The sequence below is a fragment of the Biomphalaria glabrata genome, chromosome 5 (genome assembly GCF_947242115.1).
Source record: "Biomphalaria glabrata chromosome 5, xgBioGlab47.1, whole genome shotgun sequence".
NCBI classification, from domain to species: domain Eukaryota; kingdom Metazoa; phylum Mollusca; class Gastropoda; family Planorbidae; genus Biomphalaria; species Biomphalaria glabrata.
This window is the reverse complement of record NC_074715.1, coordinates 40,239,318-40,261,913: the sequence shown is the minus strand read 5'-3', so window position 1 is coordinate 40,261,913 and position 22,596 is coordinate 40,239,318. Positions and strand designations below refer to the sequence as shown.

The 22,596-nt window shown below is 33.2% G+C and overlaps 2 protein-coding genes across 4 annotated transcripts; one reads left to right on the top strand and one right to left on the bottom strand.

The window, feature by feature from the left end:
- Positions 1–224: 224 nt before the first annotated feature.
- On the bottom strand, positions 225–9,698 carry LOC106064977 (glutaryl-CoA dehydrogenase, mitochondrial-like). 2 transcript variants are annotated; one of them, XM_013223672.2, is made up of 12 exons: positions 9,590–9,698; positions 6,444–6,480; positions 5,652–5,681; positions 5,361–5,495; positions 4,714–4,837; positions 4,466–4,575; positions 3,997–4,126; positions 3,467–3,689; positions 3,016–3,119; positions 2,776–2,901; positions 2,222–2,382; positions 225–1,761 (listed from the first exon to the last, which is right to left on the bottom strand). In XM_013223672.2, exons 4-12 carry the CDS (start codon positions 5,392–5,394, stop codon positions 1,691–1,693), a joined length of 1,083 nt encoding a protein of 360 aa, XP_013079126.2. In that variant the 5' UTR covers positions 5,395–5,495; positions 5,652–5,681; positions 6,444–6,480; positions 9,590–9,698; the 3' UTR covers positions 225–1,690. The 2 variants fall into 2 exon arrangements, with proteins under 2 accessions (XP_013079126.2, XP_013079127.2); XM_013223673.2 differs by lacking the exon at positions 9,590–9,698 and having other exon boundaries at positions 6,444–6,640.
- LOC106077445 (uncharacterized oxidoreductase YjmC-like) lies at positions 9,410–22,448 on the top strand. 2 transcript variants are annotated; one of them, XM_056029033.1, is made up of 13 exons: positions 9,410–9,568; positions 15,608–15,820; positions 16,633–16,740; positions 16,855–16,935; positions 17,165–17,226; positions 17,619–17,672; positions 18,473–18,571; positions 18,905–18,970; positions 19,122–19,182; positions 19,608–19,726; positions 21,653–21,748; positions 21,865–21,975; positions 22,053–22,448. In XM_056029033.1, the coding sequence occupies exons 2-13, from the start codon at positions 15,658–15,660 to the stop codon at positions 22,101–22,103; spliced, it is 1,071 nt and encodes a 356-aa protein (XP_055885008.1). In that variant the 5' UTR covers positions 9,410–9,568; positions 15,608–15,657; the 3' UTR covers positions 22,104–22,448. The 2 variants fall into 2 exon arrangements, with proteins under 2 accessions (XP_055885008.1, XP_055885007.1); XM_056029032.1 differs by lacking the exon at positions 9,410–9,568 and adding an exon at positions 14,567–14,759.
- The last annotated feature ends 148 nt before the right edge of the window (positions 22,449–22,596 follow it).

The window sequence follows — 22,596 nt, the reverse complement described above, 5'->3', positions numbered from 1 at the left end:
GTATAAATCTAATGTCGGCCAGTTAGTTGACTTTGTTACAAGCAAATCTCCTCCTTGACATTCTGTAAATGATGCCAACGATGTCAAGCCGTGGGAAGATGACAGGTCTGTGCAACGTGCCCTTTGACTTGATAAAAAAAAATCACCATCAAGCTCAAGGTCTCATTGTTGCTATGTACAGTTAAAATCATTTTTTTCGTGACAAATCCATAAAGACACAAAAAGAAGGTACAATAAGATTTATTATCACCGAGTTAGTGCTCAAAAAGTATTTCATGAACATTTCAATATATGTTTTCAAGCCCAAAACTGGCTGTTTATTAATAAGGTATTGTTTCCAATGGGTGCTGTACACTATAGATTACCTCAAACCAATGTCAATTCAACTAAATTCAGATATTTTTTTTACAAAGTTCTCAAATTGAAAATTTTGACCACAAGACCACAATATATCTCAAAATATTTGAACCAAAGTGTTACATTGATATAACGTACTAATAATAAACTGATAATAATAGCAAGAGAATGTGACTACAGATATTTTATGGTAACTACTTCACTGAAGTCCCAAGCCACAAAGGGGAGAAACAAACCTATAGAATTACAATGACATGAACATATTTTTTACAAACATAATAACAACTGTTTTTTTATGCACTCACAAACCATGATTGTACAATGGGACTAGAAGGCACATGTTAATTTCAGTTCCAGTAAACAAAATTTTACTTTTTTACAAAGCTTATGTGGATTCACTCTGTCTGGTAAAAAGTTTGTACATGTTATTTCTCACATACCCAATCTCAGATCAAGTTAAGATTTTGCACCATTATTTCTTGAACCTGACAAAACAAGATCAATGTTAACAAAAAAATAGTTAATTAACAATTGGTAATTAATTATGTTTTTATATCAAACAAGGGAAAGAAATCATACTTGACAGATGTGGTGGTAAGCTTGAGCCCTGAGTGAACAAGTTTTTTTTTATGTTTTTAAAAAGCGATCACAGTAAAATTCACCTAGATTACCCCCCCCCCCCCCCCTTTTTTTTCCTAACTGGTTGAGACAAGTGTCAGGATCATGAGCAGTGAGAAAGCTAAATGCTTGAAATTGTGCTAAACAATAACAATTGGAAAAAATATTTCTAATAGCACATATTTATTATTGTTAGCCTACATCTATTACAAATTTAATCATGTGACTGATTTAAACTAATTGATACAATTACCCTTAATATAAGGTAGTTTTTTGGTTGTTTTGCAAGTATTTTGTATGTTTTCTTGTTAATGTTTACTTTAATAAGTAAAAAAATGTGCCAAAGTTTTTTGGTTTGTAACTTTAATATGTGGATTACCAAATCCCAACACAGGACACATAATAACAGCTATACAATACTGCATGCCATTAGCCATTAACAAATAATAATAATAATAATTTGAATTACAGAATCAACTTATGCATAGCATAGTGACATTAGAACATAAACTACATGAAATATGACAAATTATACAAGTACATGGAATCAATTCAACTGATCCACCAACTTGAATAGTTCTCTAGTTTCTTCTGGAATAATGTACATTTCTATAAATTATTGAGTGTCATACAAGCTAACTGGATATTTTCAGATAGCAGGTGTTTCAATTTAAATTATTTCCAGAAATAAGCTCAATAAATCGTTGAAGCCCAACTAATCACTGGTAAATGCCTGAAGGCCTGTGATAGCTCGTCCCAAAATGAGAGCATGAATATCATGAGTTCCTGAAAATAACAAAAATTTAGAGCTATATGTTTATTGAAACATGATTTTCTGACTTAATTTAAAACAACTAACATAAAAAATAATTAATATCTACTTTTATGTTCAAATAATAAAGCAAACTGAACATTCATATTTTATTTTTCATTGAAATAATAAGAGATATAAAAAAAAATTGGCTCATCTGAGAATCAAACCCCTGCTATTCATGTTACTGGCACAATGCTCTATCAACTGAAATATCTATCCCCACTATGACTGAAATTTTAGCTTGAACTAGATTAATCCATTTAATTTTTACTTAAGTTTCTGACCAACTTCCTACATTTTTTTTGGTTACATTTCCATCCATGAAGAAAGTGTAGGCCGATAATAGGAATTCAACAAATAGATCAATTCTAACCAAAGTGTTGAGTTTTTAGTTCAACTTTGATATTGCCTAAAACTGGACAAGTCACTAACCTTCATAAGTGTTGACTGCCTCAAGGTTCATCACATGTCTAATGATGTGATACTCATCTGAGATTCCATTGCCACCTAACATGTCACGAGCTGTCCTGGCAATGTCCAAAGACTTACCACAATTGTTACGTTTAAGAAGTGAAATCATTTCTGGTGTGGCACTTAAAGAAAATGAAGAACAGAAAATTTTAAAATGGTGTTAAGAGTATACATTATTAACATATCACCAACTAGCCATTCTGAAAACTTTTAACAAATTCAAAACACAGAGCATGTTTTCTTTACAAAACTTATATCAACTCACTGTCTGTCAGTCTAGTAAAAACTGTAAACATAAAGTGCACACTATAAACTAATTTGATATTTGCACAATTTAAAACATATAGATATCTTCAAGTTCATCTTTTGGAAATGATTTTTCCTTTTAAGTGGTAATAATAATTCAGCTGTTACACACATTTTCTAAGAAAAGAAATTGCAGATTGAACATTTTCACATCTCTCTGTTCCCAGTTTAAAACTAAGACTTGAAAATCTCAAATCTCATTTACTTACAGATCTTGGTCTTTCAACCTGCCTACTTGTAAACATCCAAAGAGTCCAAGGGAAATCTCTGTTAGCATATCAGCAAGTTTTTTTTGTATTAACTGGTTCTTGGCTAATGGTTTACCAAACTGTATTCTGAAAGATTTTCATTTCATATTTAATCAATAATTTAATTTCCTTAGTTTATTACCAGAAATTAAAATATCTGAGAATTGGACTAATCCTTTTAAAATTAAGTGACCTGATTACCTGTCTAATGTATATTGTCGAGCAGTCTCCAAGCAAAATTCAGCTGCTCCCAGAGTACCCCAAGCAATTCCAAACCTGGCACTATTTAAGCAACCAAATGGTCCCTATAATCATTTAATAAAATATAAATGTATAGTTGAAAACCTAAAACTCAATTTATCAATACTCAACTCATAAAAAATCATTTATTAACAAGCACAGTTAAACATATGAAAGTAGAAAAATTAAGCTGGTTTTAAAACTAATTTAATCACCAAGGAAGCAATGGAGTTTTTGTTTTTGTAAATAGTCACTTGCAAATATTTTCAGAATAAGTTTAAAATGGACAACTTATAAAAATGTACCTCTGATATTGACTAATTCAATACATTTTGAAAAACTATTTTGAAAATGATATAAAACTTAAATTTCTTTAAAAAGTTCAAACCTAAGTCAGGAAAAAAAAACCTACAGCCAATCCTGAAGCATTTGGTAGTAAATTTGCTTCTGGCACTTCCACATCGTCCATGACAATCTGACCAGTGACACTTGCCCTGAGTGAGAATTTCCCTTGTATCTTGGGAGCACTCAAACCTTTCATGCCTTTCTCAAGGATAAATCCTCTGATCTGTTTGTTATGAACATCAGACTTTGCCCACACGATAAATACATCAGCAATAGGTGAGTTTGTGATCCTTTTAGAACAGAACATATTTGCATTCAATGAAATGGACAGTTTTCTCTTTTATTATCTTTTTATTAACATTTTTTTGTTTTGTTTTATTATAAAATAATTGTAACTAAAGTATTGCAATAAAAAATAATTGGTAAAACACATAAATCTGATGGTTAAAAATAATAATATATTATTTTTTTTATTTATCTCATTTTGTTATATTAATTGTATTTAAATTAAATGATAAAATCAATATTTTATTGATAAACATAACAAAAAAAAGAATGTTTAATTTTGTTTTTTAGACAAGGATATCAGAGTTATACCAAGTTTTTGATCCAGTGAGTTTGAATGCTTTTTTTTGTGAGTCGTATTTAGCATTTGTCTCCATGCCCCCAGGATTACTTCCATGATTAGGTTCTGTTAGTCCAAAACAACCAATCAATTCACCACGAGCTGTTGAAATATAAAAATATTCATCTTTTAAAGATCAACAAAATTAAATTCTATTTATTTATTTATAATTTAAAGCTAATTTCCTGTGTTACCCAACAGAAAGCTCACAATCCTATTTTTTTACATTCTTATAACAGGATCACAGTGCATAGAGACAACCTAACTATTGCCGAGAACAAAAAGTTAACAATCTGGCCATGCTGAAAGATTTTTAGGTCAGGCATATATTTTACAAGTGGTGTCAGTGGACACTTGTGTTGTCAGAAAAGTCAAGTAGTGGAAAGGAATGGGTTAATAATGTAGGTTCAATAACATGTTAATCTGTTTTAAATATTGTACCTAATTTTGGTAAGTATTTTTGTTTCTGTTCTTCTGTTCCATATGCATATATAGGCCACATCACAAGACTAGACTGAACGCTCATGGCTGATCTATAGCTACTGTCGACTCTGAAATCAAGACAGATACCACTTAATTGAGCTAATGCATTATACCACATACTTGCCAAATAATATTACACCCATCAGCATAATTGGATCATTGTAAAGACAAACAGAGCTGTTCATTACTCACTATCCACTGATTACCTTTCTAGTTCTCTGGCAAGCAGACCATAACCAACTGATGAAATACCAGCACAACCGTAACCTGAAATCATTGGACCCAGTACACCAAGTTCTCCCATTTCACGCATGATTGCTGGGTCAAAAACTGAAAATATTGGTTATAGAAATTTAAACAACAGCATAACTTTAAAGGTTAAGAAATAAATTTTTCAAAATTCTACAAAAAAAAAAAAAAAAAAAGTGAATAACACAAAACCAAGCTATTGTACCATGATATTATTGTAAATTTAGTAATGGTAGACTAGTAGATGGCAGCCTGGTCGTGCGGTTTGCACGCTGGACTGTCGTACAGATTTATCGATGGTCCCGGGTTCAAACCCTGCCCGCTCCCATCCCCCGTCGTCCTGCGGGAGGTTTGGACTAGGAAGTAATTATCTTCAACTCTGAAGGAACATCCGAAACATGTAAAACATTTTTATTTTTTTACATTAACAAACACGTTCTTGTCTGTGTAAATGCTCTTAAATTCATGTTAGATCATCCCTATATATAGGCCTTAAAGAAATTTAATTATGCCCCCTCTCTGTTAATTAACGCATTCTTTCAACATGGGTTACAATAATGAGACGGGCCCAACAAAACAATAACATTTGCTATCACAAACTTACTTTCATTTCTGTTAGCTTCTGTGATTCGGGGCATAAGTTTTTCCTGACAATATGCTCTGAACTGGTCTCTCACTATAATTTCTTCTTCGGTGAGATGACTTTCAAGATTCAGTGCATCTCTCCAGTTAAACTCAACTGAAAAATACAAATCATAATTTTCTAATTACAATTGTTAATACATAGAGCTACTAAAATACAAGCATTAGAATATGTTTATACAATACCACAATGAAATACAGGCATAATATTGTTATGTTTGCATTCTTTTGAAAGCAGAATAAATGGCAGTACCTTTTTCATGTTTTCCCTTTTTTGTCTGTGCTGTGTTAAAACTGGTCAAGGTATAACAACAACAACAATCTAATAATTAAACATTTAATATTTTCTAGTAAAGGACTAAATACGTCTCACTACCTTGGTCCCCTTAAAAACATTATAGAAGCCTATTTCCTTATTCACAAAATTTGTATTCTATCACAATTATTGTCCATTGAGGTTATCAAGAGGAACAATATAAATAAATCTAGATCTAGTTCGGAGTTTTTCAAAATTTTACAGTTAGTATCCTCCTAAATGAGAAAATTTTGTTTTGTCACTCCCCCCCCCCTCCTTTTTAGCAGCTGGGTCCTAGAGTAGCACTGTCAGAAGATCAAGGAAAGTTTTAAGAATGTTCAATGTACTGAAAAACAAAAGAAACCTTAAGACATACACAATTTAGAACTAAAGTTTTGGTTATGAGCTTTCACTTCAGTTATTACATTTTTTTCTCCCTACTAAATAGTGTTTCATACATAACTTTATTTTATTGCTTTATTTGTATACTAGAAAAAGTTCTTCCTGGAGATGCAGCAAATTTCCTCTCCTACTATTATATATAATTTTATATACATTATATAATAATAACTAAGTCTTAGAGTCAATAAGTTTTTACAAGAACTATAAAATTATTAAAATGATTGCTAATAAATTTAAAAGTAAAATAAAATAGAAAATGATTATCTTATAAAAAATAATTATTATATTGTAAGCTAGACAGAGTATTTTAGAGTCTATATTCAAATGCATAATTTGGAAAAAGGATACAGCCAACTGCCGCTGCAGTTGAAGTGTTTCTAAGTTGCTTTTGAACAAAATTAGGGTTATATTTAATAAAACGAAATAATGAGCTTCTGATAGATGCCATGTTTATGTTTCGTAAGGGTCAACTTCATATGTCAAGAACGTTCACTCTTAAATTTACGTATTTTCTAGTATGACTTGATTACCTCCCTGTCTGGTTGTGTGGTATGAGCTTGGGACTGTCGTTTCAATGGCCCTCAGTTCGAACCGAGACCAAGCGTTCGATCCCTGCCCATCTTCTGTTACAAAGGAACGTTTGTCAATTATAAAATATAAGGAAAAAAAAACATTAAACCACATAATTGGTTTTTGATGTATTGATAACAATCATGAGGTTTCAGGTTTTAAAAAAATCTAACCTGATCACTTATCTGTTGTGTTGTTTTTATATGAGAAAAGAGTCCTTGAAATCACAACAAATTTACATAAGGATCTTATCTTATCTTATATAATACAGACGTTACGTTAAAAAAAGAAGATTATTACGTCCTACGCGTCATGCATTCAGTCATGCATATTAACCAATGCTCAGGCACCCATTAATAGCACTAATAGGGAAGAAAGAGCATTTGTACAAATTAGTCCTAGCATATGGGACGAGGAATATGCCTTTATCTTTGTGTCTTTCTGAGTATTTTATTAAATTTTGTTTTTGTATTTGAAGAATATGGTTCAGTGTTTTATGTATAATTGCTACTTTACTTTTGCGTCTTCTGTCCTGAAGGCTTTCTAAATTTAGTGATTTAACTAATGGTGTTACTCTAGTCAAATGGGAATATTCGTTTGTTATGAATCTCACTGCTCTATTTTGTGTCAATAAAGCAGTCTTAGTCTTAGACTCTATGGGCACCATTTTAAATAGTTCAACTCCCCTGCCACCCCTAACCAAAAAAAAAAACAACGAAAGTTACCAGATTCCATGAGCTTAGCCATGTGAAGTTTTGAGTTCAACCCCTAGTCCCCCAATAAAATATTGTACTCATTGATCTGTTTTTCCTACCAGTGACTTGGCTCTTTAGTAAAATGCAGTGAATAGCAAATTTGAAATCTGACCTGCACTTTTTGTTTGAAGAATAGTAGGATATTGCGTTGTAGACACCTCAGAGAATGTATTTTTGAAGATCAGAAAACAAGAGAAAAAAATGCTTGACGAAGCTAAAAAGGTGAAATAACAGTGTTCCCCCATACACCCTTAGCTAGCAAGGGGAGAGTAGACCAGTAGACCTAACTATTCTACTGTCACTTCACTAACTCAAGAAAGAACATATTATCCTATTCTAGAGTAGGGCCTACTAATGAATTAGATCCGTAAAAATCTTAATGGACTAGCTGTAATAAACATAAATAAGACAACAAAAATGTAAACACCTCCCCCCCCCCCGCCTCCCGAAATAAATTCTTTCTACACCTATGATTAACAGACTTTGTTAAATAACAATTAGGAAATTTCTAGACACTCGTGGAAATCATACAGTTGTGGAAAATATTGATCCAGCAAAATTTTCAGAGACAATATTACGGGAACGCTTTGAAGGGAAAAAAAGTGTTTGTGGACTCACGTTCTTTTCTGCAAGAAAACGTTTAATGCCTTTCGCGAAAATTTATAGAAATCTCTTTATTTTATTATGTTTTCAAACTTTGGTAATAATTCTAATGTCGTTTTTTACTTGATACACATGAAAACGTAATGATAATAAGGTTCTTCTTCGAGTCCGAAGATTATTGAGGAGTAAAGTATTTCACTTGGCTACACAATCACAGCTGCATCCTATATATTTTTCCACATCCAGCGCAGACATAACTGTTGTTCTGCGGTGGTCGATTTAGGTTCTGTTTTCGCCGTCTAGGTCTGCCATCGGCAGTGAACTTTCTTTTGGTCTCAAATGGGTATCCTGCAACCAGGTGCCCTCTATAATGTCGACCATCGTAATTTTCATCTCTCCAAAATTAGACTGTCTTTGGCATACGGTCGTCCCTTATACGTTATAAGTGTCCTGCCTAGCGTAGCTGTCAAACTATACTGTCCATACTGGAATGCGCAAGAACATCGCTAGCCTATTTGTGATGCGGTCTTGCCATCGTCTGCTCATGATGGAGCGCAGACAATGGGGGAAAAAAGGCCGCCTCCCCACTTCCTTTTCCAGCACATAAAAGATTGCCCCACGTATTGGAAAACGGTGACATACAAGAAAAGACCTGTCATCAAACGAAACTTAAAGCTGAAGAAGCCCTGAAATGAGTCCACAAACGACAGCCTACCATTTTCAGGTGTGTTGGATATGGTAAAATGTGAAGGGCACAGCTTACATACCCCAATCTTTCTTGGTCTTGGTGATCCAAGATATTCGCCTTATTATTACAATATCTAAAATATAAATATGCTAGCTATTTGGATTAGGCAAGTTTATTCTATTTCAAGTCAAAATTGTATATGGGTAGACCTATATCCAACACGCTTTAAATGTAATTAAGCCCTGTTGTATAGTAGAACGTAACAATAATCCAAGACTCAATCGGCAGACTTGTTTTGCACATAACTCGCATTCCTAAGCGCTAGGACTTTAAGTTTTAATTCATCTTATACCACATTTTCGTTCCTTTCCCCTCCTGACAAAACTCTTTAAAACACGAGAGACATTCATTGCCCCGTAATTTTTAACCGTCACACCATTACGAAGTTGTATGTTATGTATACTTTAGTTTAATTTTTAACAATAGGCAATATTCGTTTTTAAATATACAATTAATAGATGTTTCCTCCCCCCCCCCTCCAACAGATAGCAAACTGCAAAGTAGAAAATCTATTATCATCATGCAAACCAAAGTGAATTTGAAATGTTGTAGATAAAAAAAAAGGACTATCTCTCACTCAACCGGTCAAACCCCTCTGTACTTTGTTGTGATAAGGGCACAGCTCTAGTTTTTCCCACTGAGATCACACACATTTCTCACTTGTCCAACACAGAGGAAATAGCTTGATCTAGCATTTGTAAGCGAGCCCAAGGTTACCGTGGTGGTCAGCCGACATAAAGATTGCATGAAAACTGTACTGCACACGATCTAAGTGAGATTCCTAAAATAACATCGAGGTGAGTAGAAATTACATTTACTTTAAAATGTGTTTGCTCCTTTTAAAAAAAAAAGTATTCTTTTGTACTAAATGAAAACGTTTCGATTCGATCTCGGGGTCAAATGGCATCAGTGCACAATAACACAAGCTTATCCGCCAAGTCAACCAAAAATGTCAAGTAGCAGTCTTAAACAGTGGAATGTGGTATAGTGAGTGTGTAGGCATAACCTAATTCTAGAGCAAACTGTGCGTGTGTTGTAATGATAGTTAATAGCTATTAAACATTGTTAAGAATATATTATCTTTCGCAAATCGATTTTTTTTACAAACTTCTATATCAAACGTTATGTAATTAAATCAATTGGTTTGATATAGCCAAGTTTTTTTTTAAAGTGTAGGTCATCTTGACTATTTACGAGATATAAATAGTGAATGTTGGTGAGCGTATATACTCTAGCAGCCTACGTGAATATTTTATACTGGTACATTCGATGATTCACAACTCTTTGTAGCATACATAACTACATGATACATACCTATCAAAGCCACGGTGAATGCAAGCCAAATCTCTACTGTAAACGTAAAATACCACTGAATGATTGATTGAGTCAAAACTGTATCAAGAGATCTCATCCATTGATTCGCATGAAATTGTGTACACAGGTTCCTTTTACCTCTTATGTGTTTTGCTAAGAATCGTATTCGACAGATTCGCAGCCTAAAGGAAGCAATTTAACCCGCTTTCTTTTAGACATGGTCGAAATAAAGAACAACCTTAGCATAATGGCATCAAAAAGATATTATTTTTTTGTTCGAGAGAACAAGGACTATAATGATTTCGCACGCGTGCGTGTGTAGATAAGATTACGTACTATACTTTGTTTTTTCTCTACATCATCATCTACAGTTCCTCTTATCTAGATCTAGAATTTAGAGACCACATAATTGCCAGTGTGAATGTGAAAGACTATATATATACAGACCTGTTTACTTATCAAATTGGTTTTCGGGGATGGTGTTTAAGTTGATGTTCTCTTAGGCATATATAACTCTATGTGTTATATAATTCAAATGTTAAAGTAAATGTGGTGCTGGAAAAGGAGGGGGGACTCAAAACGGGACAAATAAACGATTAGTATTAATAAAATTAAATTGATTTTTCTTTTTTTTTCTATAAAACAATGCCACAAAAATATAATAATAAGTGTGGTGAAAGGGTGGCATTTATTTGAGGCCTGAAACCATTGAAGGATTTACCTTGAGGCAACATAAGCTATTACTTAGGGTCTAGGGCCCCCATTAGCTCGGAGCCCCCCCCCCCCCCCAACAAGTAAAAGTAGCCTAAAGTTTCCCTTTAAGATCAATAGGGGGCAGATGATCTGTGACCCACGGTTACCGACCAACCACCTTTACTTTTCCCCAACTAATGTCAGGTAGGCCTACCCATTAGAGTTGGGAGCGGCGCCCTAAAGATCCCGAAATTGAAAATTCCATTCTTCAGCAGGATTCGATCCAGGACTCCTCGGTTCGGAAGCCAAGTGCTTCCTCCTAAACGTGGATCCAATGATATTTTCAATCATTTCAAGAAAGAGCAAAGAAAAAATTGCCTTATGTTGACTGAAAAGTGTAACAAGTGGCCCCATATCTTAAATAGCTTCGAGCCTTATCAAGGCTAAATCCGGCCCTGCCTGAAACTGATGGTCTAAAGAAAAGTGTGCGGTGTCATAGAGGTCTCCGTATAGTGCTTGCCATATGATTGAAAGATGAAAAAAAAAAAGTCAAACTAAACAAAAAGTGCTACATCTTGAATTCAGGAATTGAAAAGTGTGTGGGAGGGTCGATCCATTTGGAGGATGCCAAAAAAAAAAGTTAGTGGGTGTCATTATAGTAAAAGAAATTGTAAAAGCGGGGATGAGGAAAAGTTCTGTCGAAAGGCAAAATAGAGTAGGGCCTATAATAAAAAATGTCGATTTTAAATTGAGAAGCCGAACACTATACCATAATAAACTATTACAAACTTAAAACAAAAATACACCGCTTATTCTCACCCTTCACTAGTGGTCCAAACTTTCCAAAATTGTATTTATTTATTTTTTAATTTTATTTTTTGAAATTAAATATGCACAAGATAGGCTATTTGAATTTTTAATAGGCGCATACTCGAGTCCAACGATAAAGGAAGAATAAAGCATAATTGTTACAGTCTACATGAAAAATGGATAACTATGTTAATGCTAATTAAGGTAGGCCTACATAATTTGCCATCGTCATGTATCTAGACCAGTGGTTCTCAAACTGTGGATGCGGACCCATAGGGTCCACGAGACAATACCGTAGGGGTCCGCAGAAAGATGAAAATTTTATACAATTAATATAACTTCTTTACTAAAAGCCAATTTATCCTATCTGTAAATGTTAATAATAATCATTAACTCGCCCCTAACTACTGTTTAATATGTCTATTACGTACAATGTTGACATGAAGGTTTTGTGCCACAGGATCTGCGGGATGCAAAGATCATCACCCTGTACAAGAACAAAGGCGACAGAAGCGACTGCAACAACTACAGTTGAATCTCTCTCCTAAGCATTGTAGGCGAAGTCTTTGCTCAAGTGATACTCCCCAGGCTACAAAAACTTGCTGATCGAGTCTATCCAGAATCACTGTGCGGCTTTCGCTCAGGGAGATCCACAATTGACATGATTTTCTCCATCCGTCAACTTCAGGAAAGTGCAGAGAGCAAAGAATGCCTTTGTACATCGCATTCATTGACCTGACAAAGGCCTTTGATCTAGTCAGCAGAGAAGGCCTCTTTAAAATCTTACAGTTAATAGGCTGTCCACCTAAGCTACTAAACATTATTGTCTCTTTCCACCAAAATATGATGGGTACAGTGCAGTTCAATGGTGCCTGCTCCGAAAGTTTCAATGTAAACAGCGGAGTCAAACAAGGATGTGTCCTGACCCCAACCCTCTTTGGAATACTCCTCTCAATGCTAATCCACGACGTATTTGACAAATCCACCGAAGGCATATATCTACATTCCAGATTCGACGGCAAACTTCTAAATGTTACTAGACTGAGGGCCAAAACTAAAACCAGAACAACCCTCATAAGAGATATGCTCTTCGCAGGCGACGCAGCAGAGGAACTTCAGTTAGTAATGTCCCGCTTCTCTCAGGCCTGTAAGGAGTATGGCTTAACTATTAGCGGGACCACCTGCTACAGTACCACCCTCGATCCTCATAGACGATAACAAGCTGGATGCCGTGAATGAATTCTGCTATCTGGGATCCACAATTCAAGATGACCTGTCTCTAGAAGAGGAGATTAAAAAAACGCATAGGGAAGGCTGCTTCGACCTTCGCTAGACTCAGGTCAAGAGTTTGGGAAAACCAGAAGCTCACTACAGTGACCAAAATGGAAGTCTACAAGGCATGCGTTATGAGTACACTACTGTATGGTAGTGAATCATGGACCACCTACGCAAAGCAAGAGAGAAAACTTACATTCCTTTTGCGATGTCTCCGTAGGATCTTGAAAATCACTTGGAAAGAAAAAGTGTGCAATACTGAGATCCTTGCAGGAACAGGTATTCCCAGCATCTTTACAGCCCTCAGACAACGCCATTTGCGCTGGCTTGGACATGTTTGCCGGTTGGAGGACAAACGCATCCCGAAAGTCATCCTCTACGGACAACTCGCGTTACATAGATGTAATAAAACGGGACCTCAAATCAGTGAACATCAATACTGACCATTGAGAGGACATAGCTCTAGACCGCACCAGATGGAGAGAGACAGTGATCAAGAAAGCTATAGATAGCGAAAGAACATGGGCCTCAGCCCTGGAAGAAAAACGGACAGTGCGAAAAATGGCCAGCTACTCTACCACCGAAGCAAAAGCCACCTTTAACCTGCTATATTTGTGGACGGGAGTGTCTTTCCAAAATAGGGCTCCACAGCCACAAGAGGAAGTGTGCGAGATGAACCATAGTCGTTCTACGACTGAAGGAGGCCAATACTACGTACAATTCTATGGCGACCTAAACCAAATATTTGAAAACATTCCCGAGTGGGTATTGAACCTTTTTTGCGCGTGGACCAACTCAAATCCCAAGCACAGTCCATAATAATAGAGTAAGACCTTACTGAAATATCCACGATTGAGGAACTTAAAACAAAGTTTAAACAATAATAAACACAAATTTCGGTAACAAAAACAGATCCTATATAATTTTATGTTCTACATTATGAATTATTGTGCAGAAGTTGTAGAGTGTTTTCCTATCTACAAATATAATACAACCCTGATTAATTGCCGTAATGATCGAGCCTCAACAAATAAAAGAAACCGACTAGAAATTTGTGTTCGTTGAGATTAGCGGTTGCTACTTAACATCTCACTGATCACATCAGCATCACCCAAGTCATTAATGTTTTACAATTTTATTTTCAGCCGAAGTTAAGACTCTCAATAAACCATAGTCCTTCAATATAATGCTTTTTTTTTTATTTACGTTTGTAACTTATAGGCTACATATGCACTTAGGGGATCCGTTATTTTGACAAGTTTTGACTAAATAAAGGGGACCCTGGTCGGAAAAGTTGTTTTAACCACTGATTTAGACAACAGACGTCTTATTGTTGCTATTAACAAGGGATGGCAAGTAGCCTATAGAATTATAGTTTTTTTTTTTATAACCTACAATATAGGCCTAGGTACAGTGGTGTTCGTATATTCAATGTCGTTACTCAGAGCGTATCAAGATCCACGACTTGTTGTTTTCAAAAGCTTTTTCGTTGATTTAATGCACGGTGTCGCAATTCTAAACCTCGTTTTTTTGTTGTTGTTTTTTTTTAATTTACTATTTCTACATTGTCCTTCTTTATTGGGCGTGCAGGTGTCATGAAATGAGAATCACCGACTTGTTCATTAAATTGGTGAGAAAATGGCACAAAGGTCATCGCACATATATTGACCTTTCACTAAAGCACAACACAGCACAACCTTTCCTTTTTTAAAACTCTTATTTTAATTTAGACCTAGTCTAGGTCTAGTTCACCTAACTTTTTATCTCAAACCTAATAAACTCTATTAGTTTACATTATTTTGACTTTGAATAGACTAGTTTAACTTAAGGCACTTAAGGTTGATTAAATATCTATGTATCTGAAGCATTTCTGCAGCGTTTTATTTTCTCAAAATGGTATGTTAGCAAACTTTACAATGTAAATCTGTAAAACTGTACGCATATAAATCATTAAATGGTAGCCTATAGTATATATAATATATATATATATAGATCTATCGATCTAATTCTAGACCTAGATCTAGCTTGTAGTACTATACTAATAGAGTACATATATCTAGATCTCGACATTAAATTGGCTTCTAACTACGGCAGGAGTAGGGAGCCTTGATCATAAGACCTTGCACAATGGATGTAAATAAATTATCATATAATTGATGGGTTGAGGGAGACATTCGACTGTATGATACAGTGTATGTAGTGGTTGGTTTTCTGCAAATTAATAGATTTAGCAAGTAGGCCTATACCCCAAAACATATACCCCAAGCCAAGTTCAAGCCTACTATTAGCCTCTTGACTTGACCATGCTTCCCACCAACATATATAGACAACAGAAACATATATAGGCCTACACATAAATCCAAAAGACACAGTGCACATCCATTTAAACATTGGAGTAATAACAAATCATAAATAGATTTCAGGATCCAATATATATATAAATAATGTAACAAAAAAGAAAATTGAAATAGATATACAAAGCTAAAACAAAGCTTCTTTATAAACAGGAAAGGTTATTAATAGTTTTAATCAAGTGTATCATATATAATGGTGTTCCCTTATAAAAAAAAATGATAAGAAGAGTAGGACTGCCATGATTGTAACTTTTAACAAATTTCTCAAATTTTTAAAGGAACCCTTAAAATGTCATACATTATATATACACATATAAACAAATCTGAATCTTTTAAAATAATTTTTTTTATCTGTACTAAGCATTTTGTCTTTTTTTTTTTTACTTCCAGTTAGACAACATTGTTATCGTAAAGATACTCTTCGGCTTCTGTGCACCACAATGGCATCAGAGAGCTCTGTTGTCACTAGAGATGAAATGCATGATTTCATTATTAGGTGTATGGAGAAAGTGGGCACTAAGAGAGAGCATGCTCAAGCCCTAGCTGATCTTCTTGTTGCTGCTGACTATAGAGGTCACTATAGTCATGGGCTTAACCGGCTTGGTAATATTTCTGTTTTTTTAAAACATTGTTAGTTTCTTATCAACTTATCAAATAAAAATGGTTAACCTTTAACAAAGCATCCAGAATTAAGCTCTTGAGGCTAAACAATGAACCTTTAATAGGAGAAACCCTTATCATGTTTATTCAATTTCTTATATTCTCTATTTAATTTTTTTTCCCTCGACTCTTAGTATAAGGGGGCAAGGTGGCTGAGTGGTAACACCCTTAGCTTCTGAACTGAGGGGGGCAAGTTTACTTTTTACTTTACTTTGTATAATATAGTATTAGCTCATTTCTTTGCTAACCAAAGCAGAAATGAAAAAAAAATTGTTTAAATTTAATAAATTTTCAAGTTGTTTTTTGTTTTCATAGTCAACTTAAAAAAAAATCTTCTTCATTTATAACTTCTCAGAAAATTGTTTCAAATTGTTCATAAGAGCTTTGTAAGAATGTTCAGATATGTCCTCAAAAACCAACTGTAGAAAATGGTCTTTTTTATGCCAGATGTGTCAAATATGTTGGTGACAACTGGAGCTACATATCCACTTAGAAAAATGCAATCTTCCTTAATTTTCAAATTCAAAGTTTTATTTTTTATTATCATTATACATATATATAATAAAATTAGCCAACTAATTATTTGACTGCATGTCTATGTTATTTGCTTCCAGCTATTGACAAGATAATTTTTAAATTAGATTTCTGCTTGCTGTCATTCTCTGTAAGCCTAAAATTAGATTGTAATCATTTTCAGAAAAGCGAAGTCTGAATTTTATGCAAAACAATTCCCCGCCCCCTTCTTTTTTCCCCAGATATGTATGTGAAAGACATCAAGGCTAAAATGTGCGTGAGTGATAAGGAGCCAGAGATAGTTAAAGAAACTGCAGCCACTGCATTGGTAAATGGCAACAATCTCTTGGGTTTGTGTACTTTTCTATATCTCATGAATACCTTTGAATTACATTGTTTGTTGAATACATGTGTAGTGTCCTAGGCATGAGCATAGTTTAAAAGAAACATTCATTTTAATTCAGGTCCTGTTGTGGGTAAATTTTGCATTGATGTTGCAATAAAGAAAGCTAAAGAAGCTGGTATTGGATGGGTTTCTGCCTATGGTATGTTCTGAATTAAAAAGAAATAAACAGATCAACATGTATGTGTTTGATTTTTTGTGTGATTGTTAACAATTATGAACTCTTTTAGTATTGAATTTCATAAAAAGACTTTCAAGCAAATATTTATAGGGTTAAACTTTTTATTTCTTTTGTTTGTTTTTTTTAGTTTCATTATTTTCTTATTAAAAAAAATATTTACTAAAAAGACCTTTTTTTTTGGTTATTACAGGTTCTAACCATTTTGGTATTGCTGGTTGGTATGCCATTAGGGCTATGGAGCAAGGCTTAATTGTAAGTAGTCAGGATTTAGTAAAAAAAAAAATGTAAATTATCAAAACCTCTAATAGGAAACAAGTTTAACAAATTGTAATAATTGAATACAGAAAATGCATGACACGATTTTTTTTTTTTTTTTTTTTTTGGAAAGGCATAACATTATTATATTAAATAGGATTGAAGTTGTCTATAAGGAACTATGAACTATAGTTACATTATTTAATATTCATTGTGTTTTTGCTTTATCATTATTTCATTCTCCATAGACAAAACTTATGTCTTGATTCTTCTTTCCATTTTATCTACCTTTGTCTTGTAAGGAGAAACAGGTTAAGAATGAGAGATTTTATGCTTAGTAGATGTAGCGATTTTCATTTTATCTTTACTTTCATTTTATCTTACCTTAGGGAATGGCATTTACAAATACTTCGCCTTTGATGGTACCAACAAGAGCAAGAAAAGTATGTAATTATTTGAGAAATGATAATGCAAATTTTACTTGTGACATACAGTAGATAGTACATTATATTGTTTTATTTCTTTCTTAATTTTAATTGCAAACATTTCTACGGTTACTATTAAAAATAATAATATAAAATATTTTTTAGTTATGAAAATACCCAAAATTCTTCTTATGCACATCAATACTATAAAGAAATAAACTCAGAAAAACATATCACACTTACATATAAGGAGTAAAAATAAACCATTTTTTTGTAGGTTATGTACATGATAATGAAATAAATTCTGAGAAATCAATTTGAAACTTTTATAGATCTAAGTATAGTTAAGGTTTATGGGTTTCCCTAATGTTGAAGAAAAGTGAGACTCAATGACAAACTATAGCATCATTTGTTTTTTTTTTTTAGTTTTTTTTTTTCCTCCACTTGTGTCTTCAGGAAAGTGGAGAGTCAAGTTATAGATATGAGAAGGCTGAAAGAAGGAGCAAAGAGAAATTATCATTTAGAATTTTTCCTGCATTAGACCAAGATCAGTCATTATAGTAGGCCTTAACACTGACCTGTGACATCGCTACCTAAGGGCAGTGGAAACCAATAGCTCGTTGCCATATCACAAGTCTGTACAACGTGGCAACAATTCAAGCTGTTGGTCTTCACTGCCCACAGGTTGTGATGTTGCAGGTCAGTATTCAGGCCTTCTATGACAGTTGGTCTCGATTTGACTTTGTTTGTACTTGTATCAAAGATAAGGGAAAAAAGTAGTTTGAATTTGTTCTAAAATATTTGTCATATTTTCTTAGCCTATTCTAGGCACCAACCCGATTTCATGTGCAGCTCCTGCCAATAATGGGGATAGCTTTGTTCTTGACATGGCCACAACTGCTGTCGCTTTGGGAAAAGTAAGACATGGATTTGAATTAATATTCATTGCAAGCTAATTGTATTTTTCTTAAATGTTTTCAAAAGCACCATAAGCTCACAATATATTTCATAGCAGATCTAAGTAAATTAGATTATCATTATTATTATTTTAACTGATATATAAGTAGTTCCAAAAAAACCTTATGGAGTATTTAATGTTTTATTTGATAAGTGTACTCTACAAAAGAGAGCTAGAAATATTGCTTTTGTACAATACCTAGGCTAGTCCTACATATGGCTTAGCTACTAATGATGGCCAAGTAAATAATAAAATAAAAATTCGTTTATGTTTAGTTAAGTTTTATTCACAGCTGGAAATTAATGAAAGAAAAGGACTTGAAATACCTTTAGGCTGGGGTTGTGATGTCAATGGGAAGGTAAATTCTTGTGTTAATTTATGCCTTTGAATTTTAATAATAGTAGCATTAATTATGTCAGATCTAAATGATTGATACATTATAATTTGCTTTTTAAAAATATTTTTAATGCAAAAAAATGTATGACATATACAACTTTACATAAAAACAGGCTACAAAAAATCCTTCTGAAGCAACTGGATTGATGCCTCTGGGTGGTACAGAAGAATGTAGTATGTATCATTCTAGTTTTTTTATATATCTAATTGATAATTTAATGTCTGAAGCTTTAAGTTTTGATAAAATTACTAATATTTCTTTAAAAACCTGAGATTTCAGGCATATCTTTTTGAAATGTTGATATAAACCTATATGTGTTTCTGAATTTTAAAAATGTTTACAGTTATCACATTTTAATAAAACAAAGAAAATGTACTTGAATGATCTTGGAAAAAAAAAAAAAAAGCCAACAGCAGACAAAAAAAAATGATTTGTGTGATGTTGCAGTACCGGTACGGTAGTTAAATCTTTTGAAAAGCAAAAATTAGTCTTTGAAAATGTACATGCTTTAAATCAGATTTGAAAATATATTCACTTGGTCTTCTATTCCAATCAGTGCAGTTAAAGATTGTTTAATTATTGTATAAATTTATTTAAGGTGGCTACAAGGGTTATGGCTTATCTATGATGGTGGAAGTCTTTTGCGGAATCCTAGCTGGTGCTCAGTTTGGTAGTAACATTAGAAAATGGAAGACCACAGATAGGATAGCTGACCTGGTTGGTATATTTTGCTTTTGTAATTTACAGATTTAAATATACATATTTTGGAAGGAGTAAGAGTGAGTCAACTTTCCAATTGCGTATGAAAATGGCAAAGTAAATTTCCAATGTGTGGAATTTCATTTTTAATTTAAGAATAAAAAAAATATTTGAGATAAAAGCTGTGATAAAAATTTTGAAAAACTGTTGAATACTTTAGGAATACAGTATTACCAGAAATATTTTTTTGTTTTTTATATGAAGTTTGGTTTATATATTATCCTGTGTGTATGGTTAAATCTGCTAATTTTTAATTTTTTTCAAAAACTGCAAGCTGAATTAGAAGGTAATTTTTAGAAACAAATGTAACTCATCTAATCCAGATGTACAATAATTGGTATATGTCTGGTGCAGCCTACCAAATAGTGTATAGCAAAAACTCTTTCTTTCACTAACTGTTTTTATTCTTCTTCATTGTAAATTAAACTTATATCATATGAACCCTATATGAAAATTTCATCGCAGGACCCTTTGAGCTAACAGTTCAGATAAACCAAAATTGAAAACTCCGACCTAGTGAGACCTAATCAGACAACTGCAGATTAGCACAAGCTGCCTCTAAAAAGCTTGTTTAAAAAAAACTTCATATGTATGTGCATACATTATGCATTAAAAATGATTTATTTTTAAATTTTAAATGCTTATAGCATGCTCAGTGCGCTATGGTTCAATCTCTTTTGTGGGTCTGTTGGGAGGGAAAGTATCTGGAAGAAGGTTTCCATGCTGCATTAGGCTCTCAGCAAACATAGCTCAGCTTTAGTCTGGATTCAACCTCAAGCCCCTTTGTTAGATAGCTGAGCCTTAGACAAGCAGTTTTGTCCTCTCAGCCACATATACTTAGAAGTCCTCAAAGAAAAGACAGTTATTCTATATTCATTACATTTTTAGTAATTAAATTCTGTTAGGTTGTTTTTATCTCTAATTTTGGCAATTAAATTTATTTGATTTAATTGATAATAATATTTCCCATGTTAGCTAATAAATTCTATTTGGTTAATTATTTAGCTTAAAATAGATATGCTAGATGCAGTTAAACCCTGTGCCCATAATGCATTATTCAGGCCAGTTGCAAGGCATATGAGTGCACTGGCAAAATACCTTTATCCCTAATTAAATAGTGCACTGGCAAAGTAGCTTTATCCCTAATTAAATAGTTTTTCTCATTCATTTTGTAATGTTGCTGTTAAGGCTTTGACTTGAAGCACTAATTTCAACAAATAAATAAATATGCTTATTTATAAATAAATAAATATGCTTCTTTATAATGCTTGTTGATATTTTTTGACATGATCTTTTAGTATTTATAATATTCCCCTCTTCATTCTTGTTGAGATATCCAATAATATATCAAAATAAGCAGATATTTTATAAAGCTGGGTGTGTATTTAGTTTTATTGCATGTATTTGATGGTCCCTGGTCACTTCATCCCCTGACATTAATCCTTGACATTAAATTTTATTTCTTATTAGTTGTGTTACACTATTTGTCATGTAAAAATATATTTACAAATATTGCTGATTTCATCACTTTTACAATTATAATTTGTTGGATAAAAAGATCGGGGGATGAAATGACCAGGGACCATCTTTTTAATCCAAACCTATTGGACACACATCACAAAACTATAAGCAGCTTTTCCTTGTGTGAATGAATTAACTATATAATTACCAGTAATTTGACCTTGTTTGGTCTCATTGAAAGTATATATTTTGGCCTAAACAATGAAGAAATTTTCACTCAATGCATTGTGGAATGACATTGGTGAAATGAACTGCTGAATAGATTAAAGCAATGACGTAGGTGAAATGACATCAAAGCATTGTTTTTTCTTTGAATGCACTATTTAACACTGGGATTCAAATTTTTTCTATCCCTGTGTGCAGGGTCAATGTTTTGTAGCAATAGATCCAAATGCATTTGCCCCAGGATTTACAGACAGGATATCAGAGTTAAATGCCACTCTAAGAAATCAAGAACCAGTAAGAATTTTAAAAGCTTCATTTTTCTAAACTGTTAAATAAAGAAGATAATTAGAAATTTGATTCTAGGCAGTATAGAATATAGTATAAGCTATAAATAGTTTTTTTCTCTGTAGGCAGCAGGTGAAGAGGAAGTTCTAGTACCAGGTGATCCAGAGAGAAAACATATGGACAAGTGCAATGCATTGGGGGGAATACCTTATCATACAAACCAGATTACTTATGCTGTAAGTACATAGGTTCGAAATGATTTAATATTGAAAATTTAATTTCAGTTTATTAATTAGATTTTATTTTTCAACAGAATAATCTTGCATCTGAACTAGGCATCCAACCTTTGAAAACATTGAATTAGTCGAGCAGCTGCATTTAATTCAGTGAAAAGAATGTTTTCTATCACCCTTGTTTTGTGATGTAATCATCTTAACCAGTATAAACATGAGTTTATTTCAAGTTTATGTTATTAATGCTAAACACTTTTTGTAATTTTATTTGCAATATATACCTTTACATTGGATATGAATTTGCGAAAGCCATGAAATTGCCATGATTCCCTTATGTATATAAACAAAAAAATGTTTATCATGAACATTTTTTTAAGCTGTGATGTGAAGCATAAGGCATATTATAAATATATTTTGCTTTTACTTTGAGATTTACATTAAATGCAATATACAATAAAGATTATTTAGAACTATAAGCATGTCTCAGTAACAATGTACTTTAAGATTTACTTAACAAGTGGTTAATACTAATGTAGAATTCCAGGAGTCTTTACAAATGCATCATTTGAGATGACTTACAATTATCTTACAAGTGAGTTTCAAATATTAAGAACAAAGTTGATG

What these genes read in the sequence shown, in the direction of transcription:
- LOC106077445 (XM_056029032.1), top strand. Translation starts at nt 14,717, where the DNA reads ATGTATCTGAAGCATTTCTGCAGCGTTTTATTTTCTCAAAATG. An exon ending in AAATGGCAACAATCTCTTGG is followed by an intron (nt 16,741 to 16,854) that starts GTTTGTGTACTT and finishes ATTTTAATTCAG; the next exon opens with GTCCTGTTGTGGGTAAATTT. An exon ending in GGGTGGTACAGAAGAATGTA is followed by an intron (nt 19,183 to 19,607) that starts GTATGTATCATT and finishes AATTTATTTAAG; the next exon opens with GTGGCTACAAGGGTTATGGC.
- LOC106064977 (XM_013223673.2), bottom strand. Translation starts at nt 6,543, where the DNA reads ATGGCATCTATCAGAAGCTCATTATTTCGTTTTATTAAATATAACCCT. An exon ending in AAAGGGAAAACATGAAAAAG is followed by an intron (nt 5,496 to 5,651) that starts GTACTGCCATTT and finishes TGTATTTTTCAG; the next exon opens with TTGAGTTTAACTGGAGAGAT. An exon ending in AGGTTGAAAGACCAAGATCT is followed by an intron (nt 2,383 to 2,775) that starts GTAAGTAAATGA and finishes ATTTTCTTTAAG; the next exon opens with TGCCACACCAGAAATGATTT.